The 13,425-nt window shown below is 33.9% G+C and overlaps 1 protein-coding gene across 2 annotated transcripts in view; it reads left to right on the top strand.

The window, feature by feature from the left end:
• PCDH11X (protocadherin 11 X-linked) overlaps positions 1 to 13,425 on the top strand; it is a 511,855-nt gene that overhangs the window by 83,379 nt on the left and 415,051 nt on the right. Inside the window, exon 5 of one of the 2 annotated variants that reach the window (XM_049828048.1) lies at positions 5,316 to 6,005. The exons of the other annotated variant lie outside the window; for it this stretch is intronic. Within the exon in view, the coding sequence (XP_049684005.1) occupies positions 5,316 to 5,321 (6 nt within the window). The 3' untranslated portion in view covers positions 5,322 to 6,005. Of the gene's footprint in view, positions 1 to 5,315; positions 6,006 to 13,425 lie in introns of those variants that run through there. 2 annotated transcript variants of the gene reach the window in all.

Here is a 13,425-nt window from a genome sequence, read left to right as displayed (position 1 = left end):
TTTGCTCCAGCTGAGGTTTTGAATTTTCTTCTGTGGGCGTTGTTTTATTACCAGTATAGTGTTAACAAAATGTGCCTAAAAAAAGCTGCTCAAAGTAGTCGTCATATTTCTGAAAATGGCGGGATGGGTTGTTTATTTTACCCTTGTTTTATTCCCCTTACCAGAACAAATCTGTGTGGTAGTCTGTGTCACTACACTTTATAAAACTTTCATCTTTTTCTGAGGTGCATTAACAGAAAAAGGATTTATAATCTTTAAGACATGGAGGCACTGAAAAATGTATAGCTTTTTGAGATTTGAGTATTTTCTATTGAAGGTATTTGAATGTGTTAATTTAGATAACATATTAGAAGAGTTTCTTGCTAATTTGTTCATCTCTTTGAACTCTTATAAGTCTGAGGAGGGTGGTGCTGTTTTCAGCATTTCTGTAAGCCTGATCTAAGTGATTTTTCAGTTGAGTTCTGGTATAGTTCCTCTGACCCAAAAAGGTTCCTCTATTGTCTGCTCAAATACACTTTGTCATGCAGTAATGCTGCTAACAAAGCAAGCAAGCTCATGACTCTCTAGGCTTTTACTAACATAGTTTTTCCATCAGAAGGGGCTTTTAAAGTAGAATGGAAAGCAATTCTCTTCTGCAGAAGTTGGTTGGGGAAAAGAGAATTTTCTTTTATCTGTACCTTAAAGGTCAACGACAGGGGCTTCCTATCTGGAAGAGCAGAATAGAACTTTTTTTTTTAATACTCATTATCTGATAGTAGCTTATCTTCATATAGCTGTACCTGAAATTATATTAGTATGATGCACTGAATATATCAAAAAGAGATTTATGTGACTATTGATTTTGTTAAATGTACAGCTATCCTTCTTTTAGGTATATTGTTCTGTGTGAAAGTGATCACATTGTTGGAGAAAATATAACTACTCACTATCAGTGGCCCTTTACACTAAATTGAAAAGAACATTTACCTTTAAACACATGAATTCACATTTTTATTACTTATTAGAGTAAAATATAAGTAATTTCATTAATGCATTTATTTCTATAAATTGGGCAGGAAAGGCTGTTGGAGTTAAATCCTTTGTGTTGGACCGTGATCACAAAGGCAAAATTGTATTTCCTAAAAACAAGCAAAGTATTTCTTAAACCTCAACAGATCTTTTAAAAGTCAGTCTTACTCCTAACCTGGTTTTGTATATTGTAGTCTGTATAGTTTTATCTCCTGTGGGCCTATAGAAGGAGGCTCAGGACAGACTAACTTACATCTGTCACTGTTAGCCAGTAAAGAAATGAAACCAACAAGAATAAGGTTCTGCCACAGTGCTTCAGATGTCATGCTGTCCCACCATCCTCCAGCCTCGAAGACTAACAGGATGTTTCTGGTTAATGATGCTTTTGTGTCATGCATTCTCTGAATTTTCAGAAAACTGTAGGACAGCCTGGAGAATTGAAGGATAAGTTCAGTTAAAAAGGGAGATGTGCTAGTTTGAAAAATGAAAATAAGATGTCTAATGTGAGAAAAAATATTTTACTCTATCACTAACAATTACTGTAATGCGTTCCTTTTACAAGCCAAAAGCTCTCTGAAGGAGTCTAAGGAAGATTGCATTCACTGTGAAGACATCTCTTCAGTTTCTAATGGGTGCTGATATTAATAGGCCGCACATCGCAACTGTTCTTAGTTTTGTCTATGCAGGGCTTTCTACTCAGATACTTGAAATAATATTGAGTTAAAGCTAAAAATATATGTTTTCTTTTGAAGCTCTAAATTTTGTGTATGTCTGAATGGTATTGATTTAGGTCTTTAAAGAAAGGAAATTATGTCTTTGCTTTACTGCTAAATTTGTCTAAGTGATCTATAAAATGACAGAAAGTCATTATAACAGTTGTACTAAAAAAAGCATGGAAGAGAAGATGGAAAGCTTTTTCTACTAAAACCCCAAAATATCTCTTTAGTGGTCATGTGGGCAAATAAATACAGCGGTGTAACAGCTGGAAATTTTTATGGAGAAGGAATCAGAGACTCCTGAAGCAGCTGAGGACACACTGGATTGTGCACTACAGGAAGTTGAAGAGGGAAAAGTATGGTCCTAATGTAATGTCGCCAGAGAGAAGGGTCAAGCTTCTGTTGTATGTGAGAAGGGGCAAGGGAGAGAGATACTAAAATTAGTTTGAAGTTACACAGTAGGAATTAATAAATACAAGTGACGGTAGACCTTCAGAATAGCTTGCTTTCTTTTTAGGAAAGATTTTAGATCTTAGTAGAGATAATTAATTTAAAGAAGTTTTACCAAATGATAAATTGTGAAGAGGCTTCTTTTTCATAATGAAGTTTTTCAAACTAGGATATTTGGAGGCTCATAAAATCAAACAGACTTTCAGTGGTATCAGATTTGTGTTGTTTTGGTAGTTGTGGGCCTCACAGAAAGATGCTTTTCATGGTAGAAAAAAACATACAGCACCTTTAAAGTTTATCTGTCTGCAAGCTTTGTAAAAGCTCAATTGCTTTCGACATTTACTTTCGTGAGAGGAGACTATGTGAATTATTCCACGCTGACACAAATCTTCTAATTCTTCTTGCATTTGCATTGGAATAAGGAAAAGACAGGAGAGGTTTACCCAGTCTAGTTTTCATGTAGTACGTAACACAATTTTAAAATCTGAAATCTTTGCTCAAGTACTTTAAACAACGTTCAGACAATTCAAATGCCTGTCTAGGTATCAACCTGTATATTCAAAACATGCATAATTATAGAGTACAATGTTATCTGTGGCAGTTTGGTTCAAAGAAACTACTGCCACAAAGGTTCATTAGAACTCCCTATGCATTCTCCTTCTTCTTGTCCCTTTTTTTAATTATTGCTATTTCAGACATTCTTTTCATTTGAAAATAGTATATTGCATAGTATAGGAACAGTAGAAATCTTCAAAAATAAACATTTGGTCACTCAGAAAGGGTCCTGTGACCTTTTGTATTGTAATTTTAAACTGTAACTCAAGAACAAGATTTTTTTCTGACTCGGTTATTGAAGAAGTGTGAGTGTTCATGAAAGCAGCACCTCTTCCATTGATAGACCTGGAAGGTGCAATCATGCTCTGAATCTATGATTATGTGCTTTTTGGTGTATTTTCCCTGCTTCACAGCGGACTCTGGTCTGTATGTTAATTTAGCTCCACTGCTAGTACACTATACCATCTTCAGGAAGTTGTTGAGGGAGTGAACAGGCATGCATACTGATTTTTCTCATATTTACTAATGCAAATTGTCATTAATTGATTTTAGTTGCTAGGATTCTATCACCTGTGAACAGATCCATACTTAAGAATAGAAATTTCAGATGATGCAGTGATCTCTGCTGCGCTTGTTTCTTAGAAACTGATTAGAGATAGACATTATATTCCTTAGAGAAATCTGGATGGGAAGTAGACCTTATTTAAAATACATTGCATTTTGGGGCCCTACTGTCTCAATTCTATGATTCTATTAGTGACTGCTTAGACCTGCTTATAGTTATGGTATATTTGGTTTACTGATTCTGATCTGAAATGTGGTGAAATGTTATAGCTTCACACTCGCTATGAGAACAGTGTGTTTAGGATGTGAATTGAAAGTTTATTGCACTGTTCCTGAAACTAATAGCTCTGAAAACTCACCTGTTAAGTAAATCTTTAGCTGCAGGATTTATTGTTTTGCTTAATAATCATGAGGCTACTGAGTTTAATCTGGTATACTGAAATCATCAGTAGGCAGTGCTGATGCTTCTGGTACGCAAAAGGGTGTAGAGATAACACAGGTACTTTGCATTGACAGATACAGAGTAAATTACACTCAAACAACATTGTATTCTAAATATTGGCTAAATAGCTGTTGGTATAGGCCCTTCCTGAAGGCCATTTCAAAATTGATTACTATGATTCTAAATATTTTTGTTATTTTCTCTTAATTTTCTGGCTGGTAATTTTGCTGGTAGTTCTGATATGCTGCCATGTATATATGTTTCCCAAAAAAAAAAAAAAAAAAAAGTTGGATGTGGAGAAAAGATTTCTAACTGAAAGATAAGTGAAAGTCTGTAACTTGGAAGTTAGTAAGCAGTTACTTAAATGTGCAGGTAAAGCTGGTCAAGAAAATGCTTTTCCTCTGTGGTACACTTTGAAGAAAAACTTCAGAATTGTTATTTTAATATGTATCTTTCACTGGGAAAGCATGGGTGAAGATATCTTGCCTCATAGTAGAAGACAAAAACAGAGCACAAATGGGAAGAAAGAAAAAAAAGAGATTCATGTTTTGTATGAGGAAAAATTGAAATATTTTGAATGACACAAGTAAAAACTAATTCAGAGAAAAGAAAGGCGCTTTTTTCCAGTAAGAACTCATTGACTAAGTTTATACTGAAGGTGGTAGGTGACGTTCTAGCATGAATAACTGGGTGATTTTTGTGCAGGCTAGAATGATAGGCAACACTCTTTCCAATAGCAGCTTGCCTTGGGGTAATAGCAGCATAAATTTTCCTAAACATTAAGTGCATTTCACCTTCATTTTTCAGTCGGGTAACTGAAAAGGCTAGTCTTTTCTCCTTCCGACCCAACTTTGTTTTTTTAAATGGCCTATAGCTATAAACCATTGCCAACAATGAAGTCTGATTTAACTGCGGTTTAATTTTCACACTTTTTTCTTTTCCTATTTTCTCCCAGAAGGTATTGCACTCAATAATCTGCAGTTGATAGCAATTTCCTGACCAGTGAGTGGCTAGTGTCTTGATGACTCTGGTATTGATAGTGCTTTCTTTCCTGTGAAATAATTGATCGGAATGGTTTAATTTCTGTGAATTTTTAGGACTCTAACTCTGTTGATGATAAATGTAGCCTAAAGATGCAAAATAACTTTTTGATTCTAAATATTTTATGCTTTTAGGAACGATTATCTTGAATAAAGTCTGCTAAAACCCTGTTAGAACATGTTCTAGGTAGTATGGTAGTCTTCTGTAGCTATAATCTTGCAACAGGAACCTAGAATACCATACTTAGAAGCCATTCCTGTGGCTCCTTGTGTTTCAGCATTTTTGCTATGGGTATATAGATGTGTGCAGATCTTTGCTTGTGTATGAAAAGATACATACACATATAGGTGTGTATGATCTTTGCTTTGCCTGAAAACACAAACACATCAAAAATGCTTGGTTACTTAGAACTGCAATAGTTCAGTACTTCTCAAACCATACAGTGATTGACATGGTAGAAATTTGGAAACAAACTTTACAATATATGGGGAAAATTATGCAGGAAAGGGCTTTTCTCATGCTGTTTCTCTGTTTGCCAGCTCTGAACGTCATCGCATCTGATGTTATATACTGAAGTCGTACGTGTACACAATGATGTTAAGCCAGCAAACATGAAAACAAGGAAATAGCACGAGAAAGCCCTTTGTCCTGTCTCTGATTGCCGAAGAAATTTATCGTCTGATCTCCAGAGGGGTTTGGAAGTGACGATGAACTGTTCAAGCTGCCCTACTGAAAGGTATCAAGGGCAAGAATTTTTTAAAAAGAAAAGACAAAGAAATTTTAGTACGTTGTGCTATAGTGTTCTATAACGTAGTTTTGCTAAGAAAAAAAGTAATGTGACCCATCCTTCTTCGCAGTTGGTGATTATGGTAAATCTATTTTGCTTGTAATCATCTTCTTGTCCCAAATTTTTTTTCTTATTTATTTTAGTTGAAACAATTAGGAATTCTGTTTCTATAAATATATGAAAAGGGAGCAATAAATTTTATTCATACATTAAAAAGAGAATGTAAAGTTCTTTATACTCCCTGCATTTAAAAGAAAAACAAATGAATTGTTGTCACTTATAGCACCATTATACATGTTAGGAATTAAGTGTTATTTATATCTATTCCATAATATTTTTAATGATAATATTGCTGCTATGGATCATAAATAGAATTGATCAAATCACTGCTTTCTCATTTTATGGGCACAATAGTAGTAGTGAAAAATGAGTACTTCCTGCTTTCTTACCCACAACCTTTTGTAATAAATGATCACCTTTTAAATAACTGGAAAGTATTCACTTAACTTTTAAAAATAAAATTTAATTTGCATTTTGCTTGCTGAAGTCTAGCTAATGTCTGTGTAACAGGTGCCATACATTTAACCTTTTGAAATACTTTTATTTAAAAAAAAAAAAGTCATAAATCCAGTGGCTTGGTTTTCAGTGTGGTAAAATAGGAAATAGCATACATAATTTTTTCACTGTTAGCCAGCAAATGGGGAAAAAATGGCCTACTCTTTTTTTTTTTTTCCCAAATTATTTCACTATATAGTTAACTTGTTTTTTAAATTTAAATTTTTTACATTATAATTTGTTATTTAGCACGGCTCATTTAAAAAATAAAATTTGAATATCATAGCTTCATTTGCAGGTTGGTTGCAAGTTCTTGTATATTGCCTCACATTTTGGGGAGTAATGCTTAATATGTATCATCTATAATAGACTTTCATATGCAATGCAAAATCTCTTAGGAAGCAAAGGAGTATAAAGAACCCTGTTTTCTGCACTTATATGAAAACATGTAATATTAGTTTGCTAGAATAAAATGAAATACAGACACTGCTTTTAACTGGGATGTATACAGTATATATAACTTTCTTTTAAAGAAAAAGTTATTAATGATTCATGAATTAGACTACAATGTGGAATTCTTACACATTACTGTATGTTTGATGTAAAGATATTTATAGGCTTGTACTTAATAATCACGTTGCCTCAGTTCTTGGACTGCAGAATGTCTACCATGACTGTTGCCTATAGTTTCCTCCACATTTGCTATCTGGCTCTTTTAGAAACGTGTATTTGGCTATTTGATCTGTAAAATAAATTCTATTAATAATGACGTACGAATTGTAATTTAGCATATTGTATTGCATAATTATAGCTATGACTGTTACAGAAAATTTTTCACTTCCAATAATGAAATCATTTTCTTGGGAAGAAGTTTATGTATCTGTAAGACAGTTTTGCTATTCCTATTTATCGTGCCCTTGCAGCATTTATGCCTCGAACCAAAAACCCAACACTTTCAGTGGTTAGACATACAGTAATGATATTTATTGACTCAATGCCACAATTCAGCCAGTTGCTTTGGGTTGAAAGTTCATTCCTAACATAGTAAGGAATTTATTCCAGAAGTATTGGTTAGTGTAACAAAAACTGGTCCTGCCTATTGCTGTTATTTATTTTGTTTGCTTAGGTGTTTTGTGGGAGGGTGATGGGAAGCATTCAAAGATATTTGTTAAGAGTAATAACACTTTGGCCTAGTAGAGTTGTTTGTCAGGAAGATAGTAAGATTTCACAGACTTTCAGTTTCTGGTTTTTTTCTTTTTTTTTTTTGAATCTTTGGATTTCTGTTATGATAATCAGGTTGGATTTCCTCGATGAGAAAAATCATATACATAAAATTAATGTTTGATTTAAGAAAAGCACCAAATAATTTCAGTGCTTGCATTGAAACTTTTTTTTTTTTACTTGAGGGATACTGAGTTGAGATACTAGACTAGGTTAATCTAACCTCAAGCATGTAATTTAGTCATCTCAAGTGGACATATGGTTGCCCTCAGTTTTTTCCGTGGTAGTGAAAAGGCAGAGATAGATTATAGCAGGTTATTTTGATTTTAGGACTGCATGCCCTCAGAAGTGCCTACTTTCTTACACTGAGTTGAGGAGAACCTTTGATAAGTACCTTTCTAATTTAAATGTGCCAGTTATGTGCTGCAGAGAAAAATATTTTTCATAAGATTCCTAGTTCTTTTGCTTTTAACCTAGCTGAAGGTCTACCTTTTTCCTAGTATTTTACTGGTCTTATCATTCTAGTCTATCAATAAATAATTCTAAAAGAATCTAGGATGATTTTAAGCTTTTAAAAAGTTACATGTATGAAATAAAGGGAACATCAGGTGGTTGGATTATTGGTCCAAATCAGTAATCTTTCTCTTCTAGTTCTCTCATGAGTCAGCACAGCCAATTATAATAACCCCCAAATGCACTAAGAGAAAAGCCAGCAACCTCTTAAGTGGTTCAGTTTCATGTCTTTCCTCTGTTTCGATTTTTGTTTTCTTACATCTTTACTTTTTAAAAAGTAATTCTTTCATAGACTGGCATAAGACTTTTTCAGAGACCTCATTTCTTTCAGGTGGTTAAATGGGTTCATGAAAGTCTCATGAAAACCCACTGTGTACTGACCAAATACGTGTGTGCGCTGAATGTCAACTTATACACTTCTCAGTGATGTGAAGTCTAAATGGAGGCCAGTCAAAACATTCTGTATTTAGTTTTGGGGTTTTTAAAAAATGGGTATTAGTATCCTGAGTAAAAGCTAGGTGTACCTGTGTCAAAACCAACTCTGTTTCTCAAATGTTTTCATCTACAGAAATACTATTGTCTGACTGCATACAAGTCAGAGTAAATTAAGAGCGAAAATCACTGAGTTGGCCAAATGCTGCTTTTGAAATTGAAAACTTGTGATATTGTCTTTGGAGTATCAGTCACATTTTATAAGTTATTTTATTGTACTTTAGGCTGTAATTATTACTCACTGTCATCTCAGTAAAATTCTCAAGAGATTCATCCTATTATCTGGTGCACGTTGCAACCCCTGTCACCAGAGCAGACAGGTCTGTGTCTATAGATAAAGTTCTAGAGTCTGGTTTTGGTTAGTTGCAGTGCTATGTGTAGCTCAGCAAACAGAATAGTTCTTTATTTGTTGCCAGTTTTACAGAGTAAATTAATGACATCGCTGCTTTTAGACCTACAATGCCAGCAGCTAAAGATGGCTCTCAGATTTGCTGTTCTGCATCCTGTGGTATATTGTCAATGCCTGGATTTCATATGGACGTGTGTCTACCAAAGCTGAATGCCACTTGAACTCAAACATTCTCTGGTATCAAGTGAGTCACTCCAAGGAAAAGCTATGGCGCACAGTTTGTATGAAACCTTCCTGTAATATCAGAAAATATATTGGACTTTGGAGGATTTAAATCCTTCTGTATTTAACTGAGTGCAGGATTGCTGAAGGGCAGTGGGGTGCTGTCAGGAACAAAGCCGGTTTGTGATGTAAATAGAATTATTTTTTTAACATAAACTGTAATGCTGCAGGGTTTTTTTGTTACGCATTTTCAGTGATTTCCCATTTTACCATAAAACATATATTTATGGTATATCCTGGTCTTAAGTATTATTTGTAAAATCTTTTTAACAAATATTTTTTTAATATATATTTTTGCTTTCATATTGAATTACCGAGCACTGTTCCGTTTATGTCTTATTTATCTATTTCTAAAATAAATTTTGTTTGAAGATTATATTTGTATACCTTCTGGAGAAGCACTGTTTTTAAATACACCTCTGGTCAGTTTGCTTAATGCATGCACACCATCAAATCTATACATACATTTTTTACAGTGATTAGGAGCTATAATTATTAGAATAATTTTACCGCACATAAAGTAGCGTAAAGCTTACTAGTAATCTATCTCAAGAAATACGTTTCTCTCAAAACATCATACTCCTTAGCAGTACATTTCTTTTTTTCTACGTTTTCTTCAAAGAAATCTGGTCTAAGCAGGAATTCAAGAGTTGTACATCTTCTAACAATGTTTACATGTATGTGTGAGTGTTTATACAGTGTTTAGAGCTAGAGAGAGAGAGAGATAGTGCTTATATATATATGTGTAAGTATGTATGTATCTTGTGTGCATGTGTATATAAAGGAAGAGCATGAGGTGTATATATGCATTTATCACGTACTCAATTAGCAAAGTTTATAGGCAGTATATATTACATAGAATGTAATTGTGGATATGTGCCTATCAGTACCCAATATATCTTGCTATGAAAGATAGCCAAGCACTAAGGTTTTCACTTTACCACATTATTTTGAGATTTGGAAAGGCTGATCTTCCCTTCTGAGAATGTACTGAGGTCTCACTATATTAGAAAGTGACTCTTGATAACTTGGAGGTTAGGATACAATATGATAAGTACAGTTTTAAATTTCAGTTCTTTTTCTTTCACTATTTCACTTTTACTCATGCTAGTACTGTCTCCCACTATTCTAAAATACCTTTTTTTCCTATTATATAGACTTGTTCTCTTAAATCTTGCCACTGAAAATATCATGCAAATGGCGTTTCCGTATTGCCTCCAAATTGTGAGCCTCTGCTTATTTCATAAATAGACACATGTAAATCACATTCAGTTATTTATATTTATACAGATGAATATTAAGTGTGTTATCAAGAATTTTTCAGGGGTAGTACTGACTCTCTGCAATCTTTTAAATAGGTTTTATTCATTTGTATTTAGTATGTTTTTCATTTCTATAGAAGGTGTTCATTAAAGCTCAAATAACTTATTTCCAATAAAAACTCAGTGATGATAACAAAGATACGAAGCTTGATTTCCCATTACTGAATTGCAGCTAAGAATTATGAGCTGAATTTCAGTCTGTTTTCTCAGCATAGTTTTCATCCTTTCTCTGCTAAGAGATGTCCATGGTTGTCAGATGGATGAACTGCCCTCTGCTTATGTTCTCTGTTTCCTTCTGGGCTGTCATGTTGTTTGACTTTGTTCTTGATATGATCACCGGAGTCTGACATGAAATTTGAATCTAAGACAGTTCCTCAAAAGAATTTCCTCCTATTTATTGTCTAAGCAGTACAAAACCTTCCCTTTTATCTGTGTTCATCAATAGCAAACAAGTTGCAGGCATATAGACACACTGACACTAATATGGATCTGAAAGGCTCCAATCGTAGACTTTCCCCCACAGAAATACTTTTCCTAGATCTGTATCTAAACCATCGATGGGCTGATTCTCTTTCCCACCTGCCCCTCTCCCCCAGCCCCTGTTAAAAAGAAAACAACAAGGGACAAATAATTCTGGTCTTATCCACACACAAGTGTACATGTGTTTCAGATAAGCAAATGACCCACAGACAGAAGTACTTCACCAGGTGAATGGAATTTGGAACCTCTTTTCCTTTGAACTATTAGAATATTTGAGTAATTGGAAATATTCAGGAAAACGCATGTGTTCCATGATTTAGACATACTTTATGGGAAGAAGCCATTCAGGGAAAGAAAAAGTCCTCTTACTCTAGCCAAATAGTATCACAAGCTCTTTAAGTGTTATTTTATATTAAATAACAGTTTTAAATATTACAAATTTATAAATATAAATTAATTACAATTAAATACAAAATAACAGCTCAATATTTTCTGGCAGAAGTGGGACTTAAAAAATAGCTTCTTATAAAATAAGAATAAATCAGAATGTTTTGTTAATTTTGGAGAATTATTTATGTATTTGTATGGTATACCAAAATTTCTGTCTGCGGGTGTGCCATTGGTGGAGTTGTACTAGAAGATCTGACTTGAAGTTAAGAGGACATTTTGGCTTACATACATGTGCTGTGGTGGTTTTTCTTTTGGGGGGATGAACACTGAAATTGTTCTGTTTTCAGGTTAATTTGTTGGTAAGGGGATTTGTACAATCTTAATTGCTTAGGTACAAGAAAGCATCTTAAAGTATTTGAAAGAAACTAATGGAGTACAATAACAGTATTCATCCTTGCCCCCCATTTAAATGAACCATACCTGTGCCTCGGCTGTTCAGTGCTGGATATCTTTTGTGATTATCTGTCAACCAAAGTTGCCAGGGTCTGCATTAGACAAGGTCATGATCATGTGCAGGACCTAGGTGGTATTAGACAGGACCGAGAAATCTTCTCAGCTTATAGTTTTTATTGTGGTGGGATAGCTCTATCAAAATTTCAAGTGCCACATTAGAGATCTTTGCAGATGTAGTTTTGAGTCACATTCTGACATACTTTCTTAATTGGATTAGTATGGATTTCTAATTATGGATAAAAGTAGCAGAATGTTGCCTGCTAATGTTGAATGTATGTGAACACGTGGATATGTGTTCATATTTGAGTTGAAAAGTCTGATTCATATCAGGTTTATTGTGATTGTAAGGTAAGATGTCTTAATTGTATTGTTGAATAATGTTTATTGATTGTTAGAAATTTTATTTCCCTCCCTTTGGAAATTAATGCATTTTGAACTCAAAGTGAAAAAGAAATGCAACTTAGACTTGAAAAGCATATAGTATGGTTTTCTTTGCTATTTTAACTGGATGAAACTATTTCAGTTCTTAAAGATGGTACAAAAAGTTTATGGTATGATTTATGTTTTTCTATTTTTAAACTTACCTGAGGTAAAAGTGTAGTTTTTGTAGCACAATAAACCATCTTCTAGCTTTGTGGCATTTTATTTCTTGAAATATGTTTAAAAATATATATATAACAAAGCAAGTACTTTTGCTTGCAAGTACCAGGTTACTGTGATTATGTAAACATATAGGTGTAGATATTTAGAATTATATACTACGAAAGCATAAGCATTTCCTACCTTCTATCTTCTGTTTCCAAAAGCATCTGGTTCTGGGGGGTTTAACATGAAACTGTCTGTAGCAAACATACCAATGTATCAACCTGAAGCTCGCAAAGTGCTTTTCTATTTTGAATATTTGTATACAAAACTTCAAGAGAGGAAAACATTGTATTATATTCTTAAGCTTAGCAGTAAGGAGGCAGTAACTTCTTCACCCTGCTGAGATTTTGATTGCTATTGATTTCGAAGTTAGAAGCCAAAACGACTACAATTTGTAGAAGAAATGTTTCTCCCAACTTGCGTTAAACTCTGAACGCAGTGAGAGCTGCAACTACGAGCTGCTGCCACTTGTAAAGGTATGTCTGATATTGTTATTAGCAGCAGTGATCAGCATTGTTGTATTCACTGTTCTACAGTCCATGCTGAGTCAGCTGGATCTATAATATTTTTTAGAACTGAGTGGGAACAATGGATTTACAAAAAATCCTACAAGAAAATCCTTTTTTCTTCCCTCAAAATAGCGATAAGCTTGTCTTCCAAATACAGAAGTCTAATACTTTTCAGAAGTATGTCCTACTAGACATATTGAAGTAAGATAATAGCTTCTTTTTTCTTCACACTAAATATTTACCTTTAACTCTTATTTTACACATTAAAGGGCTGTAGAAGCTTATACATGTCCACCAAAAAGAACATAAATTTCTAATACTTTTCAAATTCTTATTTTCTCTATAAGGGAGTATTCTAAGGTATTTCTTGTTGTTTAGTAGCATGGCTGAATGCATTTTTCAATGGCCCGAAGTAGATTTTTTTATTTTAATCTAGCAAAGTGACATTGTGACTAATTAAAAACATGGATAAACAGATTGGTGTTTACTTACACATGGGCAATCATCAGACCTACTGATTCTGAAAACATTAGGCTTGAGGATTCCTTCAAACTTACTAATTCAAAGACAGTAACTTCTAAGAATGTGATG

The sequence above is a fragment of the Accipiter gentilis genome, chromosome 24 (genome assembly GCF_929443795.1).
Source record: "Accipiter gentilis chromosome 24, bAccGen1.1, whole genome shotgun sequence".
Lineage (NCBI taxonomy): Eukaryota > Metazoa > Chordata > Aves > Accipitriformes > Accipitridae > Astur > Astur gentilis.
This window is presented reverse-complemented; position numbering and strand designations above follow the sequence as displayed.